The sequence below is a fragment of the Lepidochelys kempii genome, chromosome 4, assembly GCF_965140285.1.
Source record: "Lepidochelys kempii isolate rLepKem1 chromosome 4, rLepKem1.hap1, whole genome shotgun sequence".
NCBI classification, from domain to species: Eukaryota; Metazoa; Chordata; order Testudines; family Cheloniidae; genus Lepidochelys; species Lepidochelys kempii.
Genome location: NC_136383.1, coordinates 5,336,611 through 5,360,623, shown reverse-complemented (window position 1 = coordinate 5,360,623; position 24,013 = coordinate 5,336,611). Strand labels below are relative to the sequence as shown.

Sequence of the window (24,013 nt, the reverse complement as noted above, 5' to 3'; positions counted from 1 at the left end):
AGGCTGATCCCAAACCAGAGACCCCCAGGAAGACAGAAGAGAGAAAAGAAGGGGACTAACAAGACTGGCAGGTGGACAACTCAGATGGTGGGCTGTTGTCCTCTGCAAATCACAATAGAGGGACAAGCATGGAGACAGAATTGAAACTGAGTGAGCAAGGTGCCTGGTTTGAGAAGGATGTGATGCGATGATTGGCAGCAGAACTGAGATTAAAGAGAGAATTATTTAATGATAGTAAGCCCCGAGATTCAAAAAATTAAAACTTTATAACCATTAATACACAAGTTGTCAACTTCACATGTCAAAATACACAATGTAAATATCCTTAAATCAAACTCTATTAAGTTCTCAAGCAGACTTTACTTACTTTGCCTATTGGTAAATTTCGATTATTACTGATCAAAATAATTTTCATCAGTTTGTGTGTGTATGGTGAAATCATTTATTGACATTTACAGATAAAAATCCAATCCTTCCAAGCCTAACGATAATCAAACGAGAGAGGTGATCCTCTGACAACAGAAGCAGCACTATGACGAGGGCCAATCCCAGACTGCAGATTGGCAAGGGGCTGTTTTGGCTGAGACAGATAAACACCTAAGAATAGGGTGACCATATTTCCCGATGCTGAATACAGGACAGCTGATAAAATTACTCGGATTCAAGCGAGTTCAATGGCAAATAATCAGAACTATGCAGTACAAACGTTAAAATTGACATCAAGTTGACGGGGCCCCCTTTAAAAAGAAATGCTATGTAGTTGGATTCTTTTTATTTACCTCCTTATCTTTCAGGCTTTAGGGTTCACACAGGGAGGGGTGACACACACACCCCTGCCCCCCCCCACATGGGGGAGGTGACACACACACAAGTACACCTCTCTCATATGGGGGGGGGGGGTGGGTGACCGACCAACCGACCCGACCCTCCCTGCACTCTCTGCCCTCCATGCCTGGCTGGGCCCCTGGGATGGACCCGCCTCTCCTGGTACCTGGCAAGCAGCAGCCTTTTGGCACTGTGCGAGAGGAAAGGGACAGGAGCTGCTTCCAGCTGCAGGGCTGGAGGTGGGGAGGGATGACCTGGCCCGTGTCTTTGCAGAGCTCATCTCTTCTTTTCCCTCCTCCCCTCTCTGTGGCTACAAGCAGCTGGTCCCTTCCTGCTCGCACAGTGTCGAAATGCAGCTAATACCTCCAGGGTGCTGCTGGACACCGACATAACCCAGCCGCCTCCTGTCCCCTGCCTACAGCGCAGGCAGGAAGGGATTAAGCCCTAGGGATGCATTGTGCACCAGGGCCCAGGAACCTGACTGCAGGGGCTTCAGTGAACCCGGCCAGAGAGGTGGCTCAGCAGGGAAGGGGGCTTAGGGGATTGAGCAGCCCCACGCTCCCTGGGGGCAGGACCCAGGGCTGAGGGGGTGAAGAGGTTGCTAAACCCCTGCCCTAGGGGCTGCTGTGGAGTCTTCAGGTTTGGGGCATGAATAGACTGGAAATCGCTTCCCCCCCCCTCACCACTCCAGAGCTCAGCTGAGGGACGGAGAGGCTTCCCCGTGCTAATGCTGTGCAGGGCTTTGGCACATGCAGGACTAGGCTCCTGGGCAGCGCCCTGGGCTGGAGGGTCATGGGCTTTCCCGGGGCACCAGCCCAGCCAGAGGCAGGGGGGAAAGGAAGGAGCCTGCTGGCCAGGCTGTTGGTGAGCTGAGCGCTCTGACCAGGGGTTGGTTCTCCACACAGCGCTGGGAGAGGGATGCGCCCTGCCGGCGGGGATATGGAGGAGCAGCGGGGCTAGGGTGGGTGAAGGGGCAAAGCAGGGTTGGTTTAGTGCGGGATCGGTCCTGCTTTGAGCAGGGGGTTGGACTAGATGACCTCCTGAGGTCTCTTCCAACCCTGATCTTCTATGATTCTATGAAAGTGACGGGGAGCCCGTAAAGGGCTGATAGGTGGCCAACAGAGGCAACATGTCACTGGCCACTGCCTGGCGCCAGCCTGCATTCACCAGTCACCGCAGCTTGCGGCGTGCAGCCAGCGCTGGCCGGAAATGGGACGGGGGGCAGGGCCCTGCTGGCCAAGAGCTAGCATGCAGCAGGAGCTGTGCTGACGGACCAGCTGGGGGAGCTGCAGCTTTGCCTTGCACACCCACCCCCATCATTGGCCACTGGACCCCCCCTACTCACTGCTGATGACAGGGCAGCTGGTGAACAGGGATCTGGCCAGCAGCAGGAGCTGCCGGTACTGATGGTGGGGACGGACAGAAAATATGGGACAGTTTGCCCGTTTTTAAGAAAAAATCAGGATACCTGCAGGAGGGCTTAAAAACAGGATGTCTGGTCACCCTACATAAAAAGATGGTTAAAAGGGGAACCGTGGAGGCAAGATAGTAGCCTGGGGGGGAGAGAGATTCTGGTGTGGGGAGAGTCTTTCTTTTTTTTTTTTTTTTTTTTTAAGAAAAGTGGTGAATGTGGCAAGCTGCTTGGAGGCTATGGGAAAGGACACCAATGAACAGAATGTGGTTAATTAGAAAGGAAACACAATGTATACAAATAGAGTTAAACAACATTGCTAAGACTTGGTCAAAAAATGTGAGAGGGGACATCCCTTCCAAATCCACAGGAATGAAGTTTCAGTCAATGAGTACTTTTTATAAACAGGTTTCAGAGTAACAGCCGTGTTAGTCTGTATTCGCAAAAAGAAAAGGAGTACTTGTGGCGCCTTAGAGACTAACCAATTTATTTGAGCATAAGCTTTCGTGAGCTACAGCTCACTTCATCGGACAGTATGCATCCGATGAAGTGAGCTGTAGCTCACGAAAGCTTATGCTCAAATAAATTGGTTAGTCTCTAAGGTGCCACAAGTACTCCTTTTCTTTTTATAAACAGGCTGCCTAATAATGAACTTACAGACGGGCTCAAGGAGTTGTGTTAATTTCAGACACGGTGTTCTTTCCTAGCGCCCTTTGTAACAAGAGGTCACGTGCTTCTTCAAAGGTGTTAACTCCCAAAGTGGTTTTATAGTCCCCATTTGTACAGATACTTTTGTCAGTAGAAAAGAAAATGTGGAATATGATATCCACCTCCACGGGTAGGTGCTAACCAAAGGCAGCACAATCAGGGCTGCGCAATCAGGACGTAATAATACGGCAGAGGTGGGCATCTCTCAACGTTGTCCTGGCAGACTTGGGAGGAAGCTGCAGAAGGTGACCACTTTGGAGCCATATCCCGATGTTCTCAGTTTAAGAAGCCATTTTCATCCTGGAACAAAACTGACTGAGCTGACAGAGGAAAGATGCCCTTCCTCCCTTCATGAACGTAAGACATTCTGCTTGCAAAAGCATTGTTTGCACTCTACTTGGATGTGAGGGCAAGTCAACCGCTGCATTATCTGAAGGGATTCACAGCTCATGCACTGGAGAGAGAACAGCTGAGACTGGGTGGTGGGGCAGGTTGGTTCTGGCTGCAAACTCCCTCATGCTGCAAAGCAAAACCCCCCTAATTAGCCCCACAAAAGCCATACTTCCCCTCTCCGCTCTGTGTTAGGGATAGAAAGAGGTGTAAATGGCAATCAGCTTGGACAAAACAAATTTAAAGGAAGTTTCTGTGATGGGGGTGCCCTTTATAAGACTGCATCTACCCTTTGCTTCAATTACTTAACTGCAAACAATTATATTAACAAGTCAAAACAACTGATGACAAGGGGGTGTAATGGGACAGCAACACACACTCATGTTTACTAACCTGCTCTCTTCTTCAAAAGGTTGTGGGGAATGTATCTGAAGAGTAAGGGAACTCAATCCAACCTTCTTGATCCCCAAAGCACTGTAGTGACCCATCACTAATTAGAGATTCAAAATCTTCACGCCCTCCCCACCTGGTCTTACTCAGGCAAAACTCAAAGTGAAGTCAATGGAAATTTTGCCTGAATAAGGACCGAGTAAGAACCAAAGCTCCGATTCTCCTCTCACGTTATCTTTACACGGAAGCAACTCTGTGGATTTTATTGGGATTACTTCTGACTTACATTGGTGTAAATGAGCGGTGAATCAGACCCTAAGGGCCGAATTCTGTCCTCTGTTTACACCAGTATTTATCTGGTTGATTTTTGTCTGTAAAACAAGGAGCAGAATTTGGCACCAAGTACAACCCTCAGGATTCGGAGTACAGCTCTTAGGATTCGGCCCACAGTTAGTTACCCACTCAAGGCAAACCATCAAAATAATTTAACTAGAGGTGAAACAGGGCAGCTTGTGAGGCTTAGTAGACCCAAAAATTCCATACGATCTTTTTTCCTGGAAAAAGCTCAACGGGAAACCTTTTTAAAAGGAGCCAAGATTTCACACTGCAATAGGTGCTGTATTTTGTTTAGCATTACTCCATTGCTACACGCTTCCGATAACGTTTCCCTCCCAGAGCTCTGAACAGCTCACATAAGTCAGGCACTCATTCTAGATATTAAGATCACTCTCAATTATTTTGTTCCAAGTGCACAGGTTTGTCTGAAGTGTGTGTTCTGCAGTATCTTGTTACTTCCACAGACACTATGAAATTGCTTTATATCTGGGACAGTGTGGCTTAACAGACTACACAGCCACATAACTGCCCATTTTTACTCCTAGCAATGAGGCCTGATGGCTCACCAGCTGATGGCTCTAGCTGTCGACAGTAGGACAAAAGTTTTTTTTTAAATTTCCTAACTTTTTCAGAAATTATATTCTTGAAAATGCAGGTGTAAAAATATGGAAAAAAAACCCAACCAATCAAACAACCCTTCCCCAACAATAAAAAACCCTTCCCAGTTAATGAACACTGGAATACACTGCATTCCAACTGCATTTCATTCTGTGATGTAACGTTCTTATCACAGGGAATAAGGTCGGAAACAATTTGAAGTTTGAGGAGAAGGAAGGGGGAATACATTTCAGACTACTTAAAAATAATCATAAAAGTTATAGATAAGAAAAACAGTTTATAATTACCTCTGTTGAGTGAAGCTGAACTGTTTATATCTCCGGTAATAAAGGAAGACTCGGACTGCTTTCGAACTGTGTCATTCCACATTCTACGGATCCGGCTCTGAAGAGGGATTGAACCACACAGGTAATGAATTTTTAGCAGCTGCAGATACATTTCTTTCTGCCTCACTAAAGCTGGCTTACTGGCATGTCTAGAGGATGATGCGTCTTCCTATCCAGTTGTAAGTAAGCAGTTTCTGATTGGCTATCACCCGCCTATTGCATACCAGACACTCGCTGCCTGGCTTCAGAACTTGAATTTCTATCTCAAATAAGAAGTGCATCATGGGATACCATATAGCTTCTAAATATTAATAAACAAGCAGAACAGACCATGCACAAAATAACCTCCATGCAAGATATTGTTCCAGCCGTGTAGTGTTGAATCACTAAAACTAACTCACAGAAAATAGCACGAATGCTTCTAAAATTCCCTTGTGGTATATTGATTTGTATCTGTTTTTTCAAGTATACTGGAATAGTTGTTTCATGTCTAGGCCTCTCTTTGGATGTGCTCAAGTTTTCTACAGGTTTATTATCCACTGTGGGGAATGTGAGAAATAAATAGAACCAGGAAACAAGAGAAGTTATATTCCCCTAATGAAAAACGGTGAAGATTTTGACATTTATGGTAGAGCATTTACTGAAGAGGTCTTGCTGTGTTATCCTGGATTTAGTGGTCTTCTCTGTTTTGTCTTTCAGATGGGTCATGGGCATTTACCTGTGTCACTCTCACCACACCACCTCCTCCCCAAGTCTGTGCTTTGGAAAATCTACTGACAGATTTCCAACAAGCTAGCAGCTGCAAGCAGGGGCAGTTTTTCAGAACAACTCATCTCCGAGTAGCGCCTGTGGTTCCTTGAAAATCTGGTCATTTCTTTTAGGTGCCTGAAGCTGAGAGCTGATCCCCTTTGGAAAACCCAGTCACTTATTTAGATGCCTAAATGGGAGGCGTTGGGTGCTGAGCTCTTTTGAAAATCTGGCTCCTGCTTGCTGGTTGGTTTTCTCCCCATTATTTGGAGGAAGGGTCCAAAGAGACATATTCCCCAGCTGCATTGCTGAATGTCACGATGAGAGGTGGCCAAGTGAACTTGCTGCAATGCTGTACAACTGGGACTGTCGTGGGCCTGCATACATGATCCGCCTTTGCTATGGGGAAACCCACTCTGGGGTTGTGGCTTCCGTCATCCCTCCTTGTCTCCTGATACAGGGAGAATGATTCAAGATGCACTAGCTGCAAGCTATGGTATAAAAATGCTATTACACTAATAATAAGGGGCCTGAATCACGCCTGCCCAGCTTCAGCACGAGGCTGGTGTTATTCCACTGGTTTCAGAGGAGTTACACCAGCATCACATTGGGGTATATGGCAGTGGGAGAATGAGGTACGAGGTACACATGGCTTGCACTGGAGTGTCGCCACGGGCAGCCTCATCTATCCTAGCTTGTGTGTCAAAGAGTCGGTGCTCCTCAGTGCATGGGAGCAAAGCCCCGGGAGAATTCCCAGAGCAGTAAGCATTATGCTTTTCCATGTAGCCAAACATGGAAGGTGTTCTTCACTTTGACGAGTTTGGACAGACCCAGCAGAGCAGGCTCAGAGAACAGCCACACACAAGGAGTTTGGGACGTGATAACCCCCGCCTGACGAGACAGGTTAGGCAGGGAAATGTGTGCAGTGTTGGCATATATGTGTGGCTATGCTTCACGCCTGCAAACTGCTGTGCTGAGCTACTTATCCCCAGATGCTGGCAGTGAATGGAAAGCAGATAGTTTTATTACCTGCCTCAATTTTTAACAGAGTCCTACCCCAGCAAAAGTATTCCTCCGGTACAGAGATTGTAAGGCCAACTCTCCTTTTCCCCAATGCAGAATGTCATTGGGGCTAATGGGGAGTACTGAACCTCAGCATGGCAGAGCTTTGGAAGTGCAGCCAAAATAAAGATAACTTAAGTGAGGCTAGCGTCACCTGTGCGACACTGCGAGTCAATAATTCTGCCACATGGGGGAAAATATCCATGTACCTCCAAGGACACTGAGAAACCCAGGGAGGAGCACAAGGGAGACACCTGCTCAGCCCTCCCTGGTGTCATGGGTAAGATGGCATCAGAGAGAAGCAGCGTTGTTCTGCACTATGGAAATGTGAACCGTGGAACTTCCAAGGCATTTTAAAGGAGTTAGGCAGGTGTCCACCACCCTTAGGGTTCTTGAAAATCCTAGCTGAAACCTCGACAATAACCCATTTTGGTCACACTTTATATTAAGTTTCCATCTATAAATGGTTTATAAAGCGTTAATAGACGTCATAAGCAGGTCACAGACACAAGCAGTGTGTGTTATAGTTGTAAATGTTTCAGCAGAAGGTGCAACAGATGGTTTGAGGAGAGCGGGTTGGGAATTTTCCAGCTAAATATTTTTTCATTGGAAAATGCCAATTTGTGGGGAAAACAAGAAGCTGTTCGCAAAACAGTGTTGGTTTTTATGAAACATGTGACTCAAAACATTTTTGGTTAATAAAGTTTTGAGATTGTTGAACAGGAAAGTTTCAGTGTTTTGAATAAAACAGACTTCTTGTTTCGAAATGTTTGTACGTGTACACTAAGAAAAGGTTAAAAAAACCCTGAAATGGAAACAAAATATTTCGGAATGATCAAAATGCAATTATTCGATTGAACTGAACTGATTTTTTTAATAAATTGATTTTTGGTTTTTGAAAATTTGTGAGATTTAGATCAGAAAAAAAATCAAATTCTCATGGGAAAACTGTTTCCCACTCCTATATATGAGTCACAGTGTAAATATCCATTGGACTCTATGACAATTGATTTACTCAGTATTAAATCATCTATTAATCACTTATTAATCTTTATAAACATTTTTATGAATGGAACTTTAATGTAAAGTGTGACCTTTTTAATATTTAATTATTAATGATGGAAAAGCTTGTTGAATGTCTTTGGCGTAATTGTGCCTGATCATTAATTATGATGTTTTGGAGTATCTTTACAGGGAAAAATATTTTATGTGGTTTATCTTTGCCTGCAGCTTGTATTTTGCTATTAAATAATAGAATGCTTCCAAGCAAATCCATGTCATTTCTCTGTAAAAGACTCCAAGACAATGCATCACAAATATTAAATAAATGGCATTAGATACTCTCTATAACTCAGCAGGATCATCGTCCATTTTCTGCTGTAATTTTATTTCTGTGTTGTACTCCTCGTGAAAAGTGCCCGATGGCCAGCCTCAGAGACTGGAGTCCTCTATTGACACAGAAAACAAGCACAGCACAGGAAGGTGTAGTAGAATCTTCCAAGCACAAACCTGCCAAAGTGTCTCAACCTTAATCTGGGGGGACAGCTAGAAGGTTATGTCCACACTGCAAAATTAACCTGGGTGATTGGCACCTAGTTCTGAACACCTGAGTTAACCTAGCCTGGGTGCAAGAATGAAATTCATTATAGGCTTCTTAAGGAACTAGCTGAAGCAATCTCAAAACCATTAGCAATGATCTTTGAGAACTCCTGGAGAACGGGTGAGATCCCGGAGGACTGGAGAAGGGCAAACATAGTATCTATCTTTAAAAAGGGCAAGAAAAAGAACCCAGGGAATTATAGACCAGTCAGCCTAACTTCAATACCTGGAAAGATACTGGAACAAATGATTAAACAATCAATGTGTAAGAACCTAGAGGCTAATAAGGAATAGTCAGCATAGATTTGTCAAAAAAAAATCATGCCAAACCACCGTAATTTCCTCCTTTGACAGGGGTTACTGGTCTAGTGAATGGGGGGAAGCAGTAGACATGATACATCTTGATTTTACTAAGGCTTTTGATACAGTCCCATATGATATTTGCATAAGTAAAGTAGGGAAATGTAGTCTAGATGAAATTAATATAAGGTGAGTGCACAACTGGTTGAAAGACCGTACTCAAAGAGAGCTATCAATGGTTTGCTGTCAAACTGAGAGACTGTATCAAGCAGAGGTCTTGCCTTGCACAATGGAGTGTTGAGTATGCTTATAAAATTTGTGGATGACACCAAGCTGGGAGAAGTTGCTAGCACTTTGGAGAACAGGATTAGAATTCAAAACAACCTTGACAAACTGGAGAATTAATCTGAAATCAACAAGATGAAATTCAATAAAGATAAGTGGTAAATACTACGCTTAAGAAGGAAAAATCAAATGCACAGCTGAAAAAAGGGATCAATTGGCTAGATGGTACTAATTCTGGAAAAGCTCTGAGAATTATAGTGCATCATATTGAATATGAGTCAACAATGTGAAGCAGTTGTGAAAAAGGTAAATATAATTCTGGGGTGTATTAACGGGAGTGTTGGGACACGCTAGATTGGGGTAGTCAATAGGCAGACCACTGGCCAAATCTGGACCACCAGACACTTTTGACCAAGAGGTGCAAGGCTCCATGTTCCATTGCCATATGTGCTGTGTGTGTGTAGTCCCTTGCAGATGTCAGAATGCAACTCTTGCATGACACCTTGGAAAAGTTAAAATAAATAACAATTTGCTTCCAAGACAACATAAATCATAAATTATGTTTTCCTGACAGGTTATAAACTGTTATTTCCTCATGTTTCTTTCATAATTTAATAGGTGAATTAGCAAATATAATTAGATCCTTCAGTAAAGTAGAATAAGTGTGTGTTTGGTTTCTCTTGATTAAGGAGTCAGCTACTTCATTTTATATGAACTGCTCTTCATAAATCAGCATCCTTACACAAGTTAGGGAGTAAAATACCAAACTCTCAAACAAAATAAAAATTAATTTTTTGGTTGACCAGAGCATAATAAAGTTTAGAAAATAAATAATATTATTTGAATCTCAGTTGATTCTTTCCAGAGATCCATAAACTATGGAAACTGAGTAAACCAACAAACAGATTAAAACAACTACTGCCAGAGAATGATAGGCCTCTGCACCCAGCCCATGCAAGATTTTTAGCTGCTGTTGGTTTTTTTAATCAGCAAAATATTTTGTTCGGATAGCACAGTAACCTTGTCATATAAAACACACATTTCTTAGCCTTCGGGAAAAACACCTTTGCTTTCATCTCAATTCATTTAAGGACTGCTTAAGGGATGCTAATGGTAATTACAACCTAAGGTCAACAAAGTATGCTCAATTCAGGGCTGTCACATCTGAAAGCATGGGGTCAAATTCTGTTTTGCATGACACTGGCATAATTCTGAAGCAGCTCCTTTGACTTCTAATGGAACTGCTACAGTTTACACTCCTATAACAAAGAGCAGAGTGTGCCCCATGATGTTCAGAAGTGAAAGAATGACAACAAACAGGAAGTCTTTGAGCTACCCATTTATCAGATCAGTTTTATCAGCAGTTTATTCCCCCATCAGTTTTACAAGCCTCCTCGACTGATGGATTGTTGCTGCACAAAGTGATGTACCTGTTCGAGAGGATGTCTCATTTCCAGAAATGAATCCTTTGCCTACAGATCACCCGATGCAAAGAACGATATTAGCAGGGAGGTAAGAAGCATTCCATGCCAGTGAACACACATGGCTTACCTGTGAGCCTGTGGAATACCGTCCTGGAGTCCGTGACCCAGATGTTTTTCCTGAGCCGATGGAGCTCTCTGTACTTTTCCCACTACAGCAATGTGTGCGCAGGCATTTTCCATATTCTTTACGTACCTAGCCAATTAAACAGTAATTTCCATTAGTGGGCAACTCCCTCTCCAGCCTGAGACTTAAGATTTCCAACAGTTTTTTTTCCTCCTCTGTGATTCATTAAAATTATAGCTGTTTCTGTGCATTTAGAAGAATTCCATTACAACTTTCAACAGTGTTCTCCTAACACATTAGCTCTACATTTATGATGTCATAAGGGACTGCTTTTATGTAGGAAAGCGGTTCACTGATATCAGTAGAATTTAGCTACCTCTGAGGCACATCAAAGCACTATGAGAGAAACTAAAGACATTCTATTTATGCCCAAAAATTAATATCTTCATAGATTTGATATGAACTGGCATATTGGCTCATCATGGTGCTACAAGTTATTGCTTCTGGCAGGGGACAAGGAAGAAAATTACAAAAAAAGTAACATGTAAGAGGAATTGATTTCATATATATATATTCAAACTCCAGAAAACTGTGAAACTGACAGTCTTTGAAATGAAGTCTTCTGTGTGCAGAACTGGTGGAAACGGTGCAAATGTCCCCCTAAAGCCCTATAATATAACAGACAAGACTGAGAAGGAGTTAATGGGGTAATTTCTCTAGCACAAAAAGTGAGCCAGATCCTCAGCTGGCAGAAATTGATGTTGTTCTCCTGACTTCAATGGAACTACACTGACATACCCCAACTGAGGCTCAAGGCACTGCAAAAGTTTGGAGTATATGTATAATTTAACCTGCGCATACATGGAGACCAGGGAGAAGCCAGAGTGAAAATGGGTCATCTGCTGAGCTGGGTGATCTCAGGCTGTGCCACAAATGTGAAAAAAAGGCCACTTTACTTCTCCACGTGAAATGTAAATGCAGTAGGAAACCAGCAGAGGTTAGTCTGCAAGCACATTGTGCTCACTGCTCTCTGATTAAATCTCTCTCCAGTCCTTCTATGGGCATTTCAGAAACCTATCTGTGAAACGATTATTTAAATAGCAGATTACAGGGTTTTTTTTTTTATTAGGCCTTTCCATAAACGCTTGAGACAAACACAATACCATGAGTGCCCAATGTGCTCTCGAGTGCCTAATCAGTCCTTTGCTGAGAGAAAATAATTCAATTCCTTTAATTAGCCACCGACTGCTTCCCACTGCAGCTATGTGCTGATTTCCCAGTCCATGACAGACAGAAAACGTTTTTTTTCCCTCTCCCAACCCCTTGGTTCAGGGAAAGAGATTCCCAAGATCCAGAGACTGGACTGGATTCTCCTCTCTCCTACCTTGGCGTAAATCAGGAGTAACCCCACTGAAATGAACGACAGCACACTGTCGTCAAACTGGCATGAGAGAGGAGAGATTCTGGCCAAAGCGTGTAAAATAGGCATCCAGAGCTGGAATGGTCACAATGCTATAATGCCATTAAGCAGTGCTCTGCTAGAAAACAAACATTTGCAAGAGGGCTGAGAGTTAGAGCAACGGGGTGTACAGGAAACACAGACTAGAAAGAAATCCAACTTCTTCATAAAAGGAAACACTGACTAGAATCATTAAAGAGTCAGAGAGCACAGCAAACCCAAAAGACTGAGAGCTGAAACGGGAAATGGAGAGCTGAAATGGAGAAATAAAGCCCCCATCTCCACAGAAATATACGAACACCGAAAGAGCACAACCCACACCTCAGCAGCCTCTGCTGAAATTAGCATTTAAGGGGCCAGATTCTGATATGGGCCTTCTGCTGAATACAGTACAGGCAGATCCACTGAAGTCAATGGCACTATGCATGGGATAAGTGCTACTGGACTGGGGTAAGAGCATCAGAATCTCCAGAGTAAGCAATGGGATGCCTAGGCTCACAAAAGAATCCCTCTTTAGGACAGCACATAAAGCTGTCAATGGCTACATCTACACTACCAAGCCTGGGCTCTGACTCAGGTTTGGAGGTTGGATCCAAGCCAAGTCCTGCTGAGACTCGGGTCAAAGCCCCGTCGTTTTGCAGTGTGGATGCAGCTCAAGCTGCGGACTTGAGTCAGGTCTCTCTACTGCAGTATGGCTGCATTAGCACTGCTCTGAGACCTGGGCAGGGGTGCTGGAACAATTTTTTAGCAACGGCGCTGATGATGGTAGCCATGGAAACCATGTATTTGGTGTTTGTTGTTGCTACTTCAAGCCAGGGGGTGTGGCAGAACCCACAGCACCCTTAATTCCAGCACTGTTGAACCTGGGTCCAGCAACTGTAACTCCGATTTATAATGCATGTGGATACCGAGGCATGGGCTTGGAAACGCCAAGTCCACAAGCCTGGGTCCCACAGATCCGGGTTTACAAGGCAGTGTAGACACACCCCATGGGACCTGAGCACGTGTTTAAGTGCTTTCCTTCTTTCCCAATCTGTGGTATATATAGACTAGTAAAGGCTCAGACAATTGTTAGAAATATAGAGCAGCGGTAACACACAACAAGATTTGCACTTCTATCAGATGCCCTCTCGTAGTCAGTGCTGGAAAGGCAGGCAGGCCTTTGACCTCAGGAGGCACTGAAGGTGTATAGGTACTCGGGGTATAACTGCATGCTTTTGTCGTCGTTATACAGCTTAGAGGATACTACAAACAACACTGAAACAGATGCACAGATCCAATGCCAATGCTTTTGAACAGGACAGCAGAGAATTGTTACAAGGGCATGGTCATGCCATCCCTGTTTGCTCTTTTTGACTGAGATTAGCAGGATTCCTTTCTATTTTATGGATTATGTATATAGATGGTAGAATTTACAAAGCCTAATATGCGACAGGCTGATTCCCCTTACTCAGGCTGAGTAGTGCCTGATGCCCCACGACAAAGCGACTGCCTGTGGAGTAAGGTGCTACGCAATGTGAATAAGGGAATTGCAATCTCGCCCTTAATGATTCATTTATTAAAAGGTCAAATGAACATTTCCCCACACATGCTGTAATAAAGAAGAATTGGCTCTCCTTAAGGCTCAGAAGCTCTGTAATTTTCTCCACATTTCAGTGAAAATGCCGTTGGTTCATTTCAGCCCATTTACAAGCAGAGTTTTCTTTTCTCCTCTAAACCCCAGTGGATTTGGTGGAGAATGTTGGTGTTTTTTGTTTTGTTTTTTAAACCTGGGTTGTAGCAATATGGCTGCTTAAAAGTGACTAAGTAACTACATTGCTCTTACTGAGTATACACCAGCAAAGCATTTAGGCATGCGCTTAACTTTAAGCATATAAATAATCCTCATCATGGAGCTACTCATGTACTTAAAATAAGGTATGTGCTGACGTGTTTTGCTGAATTGGGTCATTATCATTAAAACAGTAACAACACATCATGCGCCCGATGCCTGTACAGCCGAAGCATCAGTAAATGCTTGGCGTATGAATATACATACATATATAGGTCTGCTTAGTTTCTTACCTTCATGAAATGCTTGAAACCAATCTACACTGTGCAGTCCATGATGCTGCATTATGCTACCTGAGATGCTAAATAGCAGCTCTAAACTTTTAGGTCAAGATTTTCATAAACAGTAGCCTAAAGTTAGGTGGCAATCTCCAGAACATTTATGGCTCCTCAGCCAACTGCAGATACTGTAGGTGCCTTAAGATGTTTCTGACAGTATGTGCTCTGTTCAGCTGACCTGTCTCCTTAAGGTAGTCAGCATCTTCCTACGTTTTTATTATTATGCATGAAAGTTAAAAAGTTTTAGAATCATTATCACAAATTTGGATTTTAACTAAAGCATTCAAGTCTGTTATGATGATTGCTCTTGAGATGAAATGACATGGAACAAAAATCTGACTCCAAGTTTCTTTCTCCAGTTTTAAAGCACGATGATTTAGCACAGCTGGTTCTCAAACTGCTTCCAAACAGCTTGATGGCCAAGGCTTTACTTGTCAATCTACCAGTTGCAGTGCAGTGCACTGAGGGTCATCAAGGGCTTGTTCCTGTTCTCATTCAAGTCAATGGGAGGGTACCCATTCACTCGAATGGTGCAAGGTCAAGCCCCTACATCCTGGCATACTAAAGTCAATGGGAGTCTTTCAAGTGACTTCAATGGGCTTTGGATGTGGCCGGTAGGTGGAGAACAGGATCAAACTTCAGCAAGATCCCAATCCTACATTGTTATTGTCCAGCCACACAGGTCACGAGGCAGGATTGGAGCCTACATTTACAAGTGCTTACATTCTTTTCTATTTTAAGCTGAAAAGAGAAATTGGCCTTATTATTCCAGAAGTACATTTAACATTGGTAGAAGAAATTAATTTTTTTAAAGAGCTTTCATACTCCTGAATTTCCATGTTGTACAAAATGGATCTTAAAAAACTCTCCATGACTTTTTGGAACAGTTATTATATATATCGCACAATGCCATAGGACCTGTGTGCCTCAAATTTTTGAAAATCTTCCCCTTTAAAAAAATAAGTGAAGCAGTTCCTATTAAAACCAACACCTAATATGTGCATCTATATAGACAGGCAATTCTCAAGAGCTTTCTTCTATTAAATTAAGCCAAGATACATAGCCCCCTTCTTCTCTCATTTATACCCACGCAAATCAGAAGGAAATTCATTGATGTTACTGATGTCTCCATTGATGCCAATGAAGTTGTCTCAGTGAAACACTGGAGTAAGTGAATGGAGAATCAGGCCTCTGAAATCCAAACAACTCTCACGGGTATTACATTCTCCCTCCAAACTACATGCTAGCATTTTATACTGCATTCGATAATGTGATCTCCAACATCCTGATTGTTGATATGCCAGAGCCATGCATCTCATTTAGCATCTCATTCTCATGCATCTCTCCAATATCCAATCTAAATACAGTCCTTATTATGTAAACAGAAACAAGTCTGTTCAAGAAAAATACAAGGCACACTGGTAACATTATAGTGTGGTTTTTAGGCAACAAAATACCCTGCATCACTACCATGTAGCGTGGAATAATCTGTCTTACCTTTTTCTGGAGGACACAATGGAAAATGAATATAAACATTCCCTGCAGGGAATTGAAAATGGTGAAGAGATATGCCATGATGACTGTGCTTTCATTAATATACATAAGTCCAAAGGCCCAGGTCAGTCCTAAGAGGCAGAGTAGGGCTATTGCACCTATAACCCATGACCTGTGGAGAGAAAGAAAACAAATACAGAAAGGAATTGGTCTTTGATACATAGAGGAATTAGCACGTCTACTAGCAGTGATTACATTCCACTATCATTTTAGCAGAAGAAAAAATAATCAGATAGAGTTACAAAGAGGTGTTGGGTTTTTTGTTTATTTTTGACTAAAGCGCTTCTCAAATTCCATGCACTTTACTAATCTTTGAGCTTGAGGAGAGATACAAAAAATGAAAATGTTATGAGGACAGAAATTTCTCTTAACCAAAGCAGATTTGTACCATAAACATTTTTAATGCATTAGCAGTGAATATGCAAATGATATGTAGATGCCGTTTTTGCAAATGGCTGAGAAAAAAAAAAACACTTTTAAGGAGCTGTTTTGTTAGCCTCCACTGCTTTCACTCGTGAAGTTGGATTAGCTTCTTTAAATGCCCCCTATTTAACAGTCACTAAGGCACCTTTATTCCTGTTTTTTCCGCTTGTTTCTGATTTGTTGGTCAACTTTACCGCTGCCAGTTAAAACAAGGTAAAACTACTACACATGGCTGGGCAGGTGAGGGGAAGCTCTCTGTGCTTCTACTTCAGAGTTTCATTCTGAAGTGTAATGGTGGTGGGAGGAACATTCTCAATGTGTGGCTGCTTCCCCTCAAAAATGCATTTCACTTGGGTTGCTAGGATGGGCTGCAGGGGTAAGAAGTGACTCTAGACATCGGTTCACAGGCTTTTCCTTTTTGAGAAACCAAGATTGCTTAGAATCATAGAAGATTAGGGTTGGAAGAGACCCCAGGAGGTCATCTAGTCCAATCCCCTGCTCAAAGCAGGACCAACACCAACTAAATCAACCCAGCCAAGGCTTTGTCAAGCTGGGTGTTAAAAAGCTCTAAGGATGGAGATTCCAGAACCTCCCGAGGTAACCCATTCCAGTGCTTCACCACCCTCCTAGTGAACTAGTGTTTCCTAATATCCAACCTAGACCCCCGCCCCACTGCAACTTGAGTCCTCTGCTTCTTGTTCTGTCATCTACCACCACTGAGAACAGCCGAGCTGCATCCTCTTTGGAACCCCCCTTCAGGTAGTTGAATGCTGCTATCAAATCCCCCCTCACTCTTCTCTTCTACAGACTAAATAACCCCAGTTCCCTCAGCCTCTCCTCATAAGTCATGTGCTCCAGCCCCCTAATCGTTTTTGTTGCCCTTCGCTGGACTCTTTCCAATTTGTCCACATCCCTTCTGTAGTGGGGGGACCAAAACTGGACACAATACTCCAGATGTGGCCTCACCAGTGCCGAATAGAGGGGAATAATCACTTCCCTCGATCTGCAGGCAATGTTCCTACTAATACAGCCCAATATGCATTTGGCCTTCTTGGCAACAAGGGCACACTGCTGACTCATATCCAGCTTTTCATCCACTGTAATCCCCAGGTCCTTTTCTGCAGAACTGCTGCTTAGCCAGTTGGTCTCCAGTCTGTAGCGGTGTGTGGGATTCTTCCTTCCTAAGTGTAGGACTCTGCACTTGTCCTTGTTAAGGAAAGCGCTCTGAGCTTTGGACAAACAGGTCAGCTGGTGTGTTTTACTTTTGTTAACTCAGTGTAAGGAGAGCTGGAACCGCCAACCAGGAAGGGGCAAAGCTATCTTAAGCCACACTGAAACTTTAAATACTAAGTCACATGGAGGGGTTGATACCCTCCTCCATAGGGGTACCCAAAAGCCAAAGCGTGAAGAGCAGGACAGGGAGCAGAAGGGAACCCAGTCCTGACTTAGGCTCTGCTCTAGCACCCACTGAAATGAATGGGAGTCATCACACAAACTTCAGTGAACGCTGGACTGGACCTTAATCAGAGTGCTACTCTGCTGGCACCAATGAACTTCCACCCAGTGGCCAAAGTGGGGAGTGCAGGGCAAGCAGCCGCAGTTGAGGATCACTCTTAAGCCCAAGGTCCAGGTTTCCCTCTCGTTTATGCTGGTGTAAATCAGAAGTAACTCCACCAAAGTGAATGGAATTATAGTATGTAAACCCAGTTTAGGTATGAGGAGACTCAGGCCTAGAAGCCTGCCCAGACATGCTCATTCTCCACTCGCATCTCTCCTCTTTTTAACTCTTCTTCTTTGAGAGAGGCTTTGGATTGACTTCCCCTAAGCATGGAGGCCTACATCGTAACTCTTCACCACATCTGTGCCTCTGTTTACTTCAGACCTGGAGTGCAACAGCTTTGAGCTATCTGCTGGGAACAGCAGAAGGACTTGAAGGATCAAGGTCCTGATAGGGAGGAGTGAGCTTGAATTCTGCTTAATTTTCAACCTGCTCAGACATTGCAGGCTTGAAAAAAACTTGGCTTGAGATAGAATAGAGTTGGGTTTGCATTCTGCTAAGGGAAGGGGAGGAATGGGGGGGCGGGGAGAGAGAGGAGCTGGTGAAAAATCCTGTGAGAAACCCAAAACATTTGCAGCCGGGGATGCCAATCTTGTAGTCATGCTGCTAGGACAACATGTCAGCCTTCACTTTAAGTCCCTGTGCTTTTATAAGGGTTTGTCCTAAACAGAAACACACTCTTGTTGTGTTAATGTTTCTCACTGTTCTTCTTTAAATATTAGAAAGAAAATACAGTATTAGATCTTCCATGCGATTATGTATTATTTATCCATGCGACCAGAAGAGCTCCCCTGAGGTAACTACTTATTTAGACAGTTTTTTTAAAAAAATCCCTATTATCTATCTAGCAAACCAGAACCAACTCCTTTGAAGCATTTCCAGTCAATTCTGTGAATAAATATTTAGCACTATGCAAATTAAAAATGCAGTCTCAAAATCCTTCTGAAAAGCAGTCACTTGATAAAGTTTAATAGCTTGGCTGTTTTAAATATTTTTCCTGCCAAGATTCCACCAGCAAGGAGACCACATTATGATCTTAATTGCAAAATCAAGTCATTTTTACAAAAAAACTAATAATGCAGCAACAAAGATTTTTCCCTTGTGTACTTGTATATTTTGGTCGTTTAAAAATGACCCAAATGGTAATTGAAAATCGCCCTATCTCCAGTTTCAGCCAGTTCTTGAGTCTAAGGAGAGCGCCTCAGATGACAGAGATGCATAGGAAAGAGTGAACCGTTTATATGGTAGTAACAGAAATATGCTACCTTAGCAGCTGAAAGGAATCTTTGGGTTAGAGGAGCCACACAGCAAAAAGTGTGTAATATACAAAGTTCTGATGTAGAAAACAGACTTGGAGGTAAAGAGGGGGTGGAAACTGCATAAAATTGTTCCCTCCCCTACCCTTGAAAAAGGAACTGAAAAATGAAAGAGAATATGACAATGGTACTGGAAAAAATGAACACAAAGGACTCTTCACCAGAAGAACAAACTGAAAGTCTATTGCAAAGTTGTTATGCTTCCGTTATTCTACTTTTTCTCTTTTTTTTTCTTTTTTGGTTGCAGGACAAGAAATGTTGATATAAAGTGCATAATTTGTAAGTTTCTTGCTTCCTTTTGTTTTGAGCTCTTTGTACAGACTTGTGTTTCTGTTACAAGTTTTTCACAGTCTTTTTTTACAATTCAATTCTAAAGAAATGGAAAAACAAAACATAAAATGTTGGCATGATTGAAACCCTGAAATTGACAATTTGTGACAACTGTGCATTCTCATCTTTAAGGAGACATTTTTTCCAAGCCTTGCACAGAGATTTAGCCCCCATTAGCTTCAATAGGAGTTATACTGATTAATACCCATGCATCACTTTGAAAATTTACCGCTAAATTGCATTAGGAATCCCAAGCCAAAGCCCTCCTTACCAACACAACACACTTGATGCACAGAGAGACAGAGCGTAATGAAACAAGAAAGCTGCTATTGGTATAACAAGTCTGTACTACACAAGATTGCTTTAACATTTGCAGTGAATTCGGGTGATGTCCAATCAAGAATTGTGAAGCAGATAAAGTGACAATTGTTTGGCAATGCATATGCAGCATGTTTACTCTGCATAGAAGCTGTATGCCTGGCCATTTTCCTGCAGTTTGCTCTTCTGCCTCAAACGTGAATGACAGAAGCTTTAATGATTTTTCAATATTGATCTGCCAGCTGGTTCATGAGACCACACTGATAAATGGGATTTATCAGCCATTCAGGTCATTCTTACTTGATGAAGGGTCTGTTATCCTCATAGCTAAAGAATGCATAGACAAAGACAAGAACACCAACATTAGAATATAATGCCAGAAAGAATATTTTGTAAGAAATAACCAAAGCTTATTCCCAGCCTACCACAAACAATGCCACAGCCTCCTCCTCAGGTGTATCCCCCAGATACTGACCAGACTGGTTTACTTATCAGAGGATCTAAATTACAACAGCAATCATGGCATCACTTATGAAAGTAGCCATCATTCCCTGAGTTCTGTAGCTCCCCAGCTGCAGTCTTCTGTTGCTTATAAAATTTCAATTGACTTAGAAATCTATTTTTTAAAAAATCATTGCTGTCTATGGAGAACATTAATAGAGGAAATCTAATGTAGTCATCCTGGAAAGCTTTGATATGTTTAGATGGCAAGCTTCACTGTACCTCAGGCATTCTTTGTCCAGTGTATTAAGATGTACTATAGAAGACTTATCTTTTCATTATTAGTTTTTTTCATAATTGTAACTCCCAGGTTCCCTATTTATGAGTCAGACTGCGACATTACCCTCTTTTAAAGATAATGGCATTAGAATCGTCTAAAACTCTCTCCACTGATTGCAAGGAGACAGGAAAATGTTTACCTATTTACTTCCATTTTATGGAGAGCAGGGAGGGGGAACAATGTTGTTCACCAAACAAGATGGAGAAGCAACCTCACTTTAGCCAATTACAAATAATTTAAAACTGCCTGTTCGAAATAAGGTTCTGGAACACACGATTATTTGCAGCCATTTTCCTAGTGGAAGCACTTCAACCTCTTAGGACTAACTCTGCGCTTAGTTGCCCCGGTCTGTATCAGTGTGGCTTCATTGATGCCAACTGAGAGCAAGGCAGGTCCCAGGATTTCCCTCTTCTCCCCTTGGTGCCTTCCACTTTTGATACCATGACCTCTTGCAGCAGCTGGCATTGGTACAAGAGAGGGACCCGGGTTCAGCGTGTTCATCTCATGCCCAGTGACAGCTCTGCAAGTGTGCGTGTGTGCCTGTCCTGATGAGACGTCCCTCCGTTGATGTTGGTATCAGAAATCTGTCATGTCTGAAGGGACCAATTCATAGAATCATAGAAGATTAGGGTTGGAAAAGACCTCAGGAGGTCACTTAGTCCAATCCCCTGCTCAAAGCAGGACCAACACCAACTAAATCATCCCAGCCAAGGTTTTGATATTACCAATTCCATATTACCGGAGCTCAAAAAGAAATATCGCCATATTTCTTATCCTCCCTTATCCTTCCCATAATGGTCATGGTATGCAGCCTTTCAGGGTCAATTTTTGCTCTCATTTATACCCATAACTCCCTCTGGGCATCAATGGGGGTCAGAATTCGGCCCTTAGTGTGGGAATTTAGCCCTGCATTTCATGCAAACTGCTCCGTTCCATTTCTCCTGCACACAATACGTGGCTGAGTTAGTGTAATGTATGCAGAGACAGGGCTTAGTACCATGCCATGGCTGGCTAATGGCAGCTTTGTCCCTGTACTGGGCAGGTGAGCTGTGTTTGCCAGTGTGGGCATCGGGGGTCGCAGGGTGGGGGTGCAGGGAGGACACATAGAGCTAGCTGAGCTGGCCAGGCGCACAATATACGCCACTCCAAAGGGGACCATGCACCCTTCCATCACTGGCAGCCTCCACTCCCCCGTTCTTCTCCCTGTGTCCATTGGGAGTAATTCCAGGAAAGTCACTGGAATACCTGGATGTGAGATCAGGACTAGGCCCCGAGCGAGGTGGGAAAGCTGCCCCCAGTCCCGGTCCAGCAACCCCGCCCAACTCATTAGCCAGGCTGCCTGCGCCCCCGCTCACAGCTCCGCTAACTCCACCACACCCCACCCCACGCCAGAGTCGACTCCCGCCTCCGCACCATCACCAACACCACTGGGCTGGTGGATGCACCCCCCCCCCCCCCCACACACACACAGCTTGAGTGAATGCTCAAGCTGGAGGAGGAGGAGGCGGGGGTATGCCAGCCCAATGGTGATGGTGCTTTGTCATCTCCCCATTGCTTTTCTCTGGCCTCCCTCCACTACAGCCATGCTCTCACCCACGAGAGGATGGCCAGTTTCTCTACACCTGGCCTCTTTGCTGCTTGGCAGCATGCAGGCCCAGGCTGGGGGCAGAAGAAGCCACTGTCGTGGTTACCTGCAGATCTCTGCTGTGTTCGGATGCTTGGGAATAGCTTTTCATCCAGGGGCAAAGCCAATCTAACTGCTTCCCAGGGGGATGACACCTGACTTCATAATATGGACTTTTTTCTAGCAGAGAAGCCTTGGAGGCTGGGAAGGGAGGGCTCGGGGTAAAGGATGAGGGAGGTTTCTGACAGCTGGGACTCCTGGCTGGAGCGAGTCCCACCCTGAATCATCCTCCCAGGCCAGGAAACACCTGTGTCACTCCCCGGCCTATACTCTTGGTGTGGCTCCTCTCCTCACTACTGGGGGAGACGGGTCAAGTCAGGAGCAGAAGCAAAGGGTGAAGAAGGGAAGCAGTGAGCACCAATGCGAGGGTCTCACCACTGAGGTAGGGTGGTGGCTGGGAACTGGCCAGAGAGGAGGAATCAGCCTGAGGGTTGTTGGGTTGGGGCCCATGAGGGAGGCTATTGGTGGGTTGTTTCACTGGGGAAAGGAGTGGGAGTTGGGAATGGGGTAGGATTCCCGTTCGGAGGGCAGAGTAAAGGGAGCTTACCACTGGTACCAACAGTCTACAGAGCAAGCCCCTAGTCTGAGGGCCTGTTGGTTTCTGTCTCCCTCCATGAGCAGGGGCTCTGACTGTAACTTAGGGGAGGGTCTGAATTGGGGTTCCAGGCACTGCACCATCTCTGCCTCAAAGGGGCTGCGAGAGCAGCAGGGCAGCCAGCCAGCCAGCCCCCTCTCAGACCCCTGCTATTGCCTGTTGATGCTACAGCTGGGGACTTCGGTACCCGGGCAGAGGATAGGCAGCCTCCAGCACTGCCCAGCTGACAGCAACCCCTAGTGCAGACCACAGTGTGTCCTAGCAGAGGGCAGGGGGAGGGGAAAGCAGCAGGGAGCACACTTCAGCCAGCTACCCAGGAGGAAGAGCCACAAAAAGTATCACTGCAGAGGCAGTCAAGACAAGAAGGGCAAAAGGGACAGGACCAGTCCTTCTGTGTGGTCTTCTTCAGCAGCTGAGCTCCCTGGGGAAAGGAGAATGTCACTTAATGCAGCTGTTCCTGGCTGCTCCCCTGTCCCCATGGCCACACTGATGGGGCCAGGCAGATATTTTGCAGAAGGTGGAGCAGTGACTAGGTAGAGCAAGACACAATCTTTTCCCTCCACACGTCCCCAGCATGGTGCTGTCTGCAGGTCTGCTTCCCGCCTCGATAAGCCATGGGAAGTGAAGGAGAAGAGTGTGCAGGCTTCGGCCTCATAACCAGTTTTCTGTATTTTGTAAGTCAGTGTGAAGTTGGGTTTTCCCCCACTGCCTCCCCCCTCCAGAGTCTTTTCTCTTAACAGTGAAAGGCTCCGGCAGCGGGGAGCTGCGCCTCCTCCCCGGCCACACCCTTTCACTGACATGTGTAGCTACACAACGCAGTATGGATGCAGCAGGCTTTTCATTGCAGCGTGTAGCTATACATACCCTACACACCGCTGCCCATGGTGTATGGTGTAGACACAGCCTTACTGTCTTAGTTTCAGCTGTCACAGCCTTTTCTAAGTTTTTGAGTGAGTAGCAATGGCCTTTCTCCAAGGTATCTGGAGGGTCTGTTTTATCTTTGTGTAAACAAAATGTGTAATCGTTGGATTTGCCTTTTAGCTTAAAGTTTTCAAAAGCACATAAGGGTAAAATTTTCAAAACACTGAAGTGACTTACAAGCCTAAGACCTATTTTCCAAAGTGACTGAGGCACTTAGGAGCCTAAGTCCTATGGACCAGCTATTGAACGGTATTTAGGTGCCTAAAGATGCCAATAGGCCCTTAGTGGATTTTCAAAAGCACCCGAGAAGGTAAGTGCCTAACTCCAATTGATTTCATACTTCTGGCTCATGTCATGTAGGTTGCTAAGTACACATTTTTATTCTTCATTTTGATTTAAAAACCAAAGTAGCTTTATGAA

General features: G+C 44.2%; 1 protein-coding gene across 30 annotated transcripts in view; it reads right to left on the bottom strand.

Moving 5' to 3' along the window:
- Nucleotides 1-24,013, bottom strand: part of ADGRL3 (adhesion G protein-coupled receptor L3) — an 821,427-nt gene that overhangs the window by 65,451 nt on the left and 731,963 nt on the right. For 21 of the 30 annotated variants that reach the window (XM_073340228.2, XM_073340229.2, XM_073340198.2 and 18 more), the window contains 4 exons: nucleotides 19,913-19,939; nucleotides 15,611-15,779; nucleotides 10,549-10,674; nucleotides 4,966-5,062 (listed from right to left, as the gene is read on the bottom strand). In XM_073340228.2, the coding sequence (XP_073196329.1) occupies nucleotides 4,966-5,062; nucleotides 10,549-10,674; nucleotides 15,611-15,779; nucleotides 19,913-19,939 (419 nt within the window). The remainder of the gene's footprint in view (nucleotides 1-4,965; nucleotides 5,063-10,548; nucleotides 10,675-15,610; nucleotides 15,780-19,912; nucleotides 19,940-24,013) is intronic. The other 9 variants (XM_073340206.2, XM_073340207.2, XM_073340220.2 and 6 more) reach the window with 1 other exon arrangement.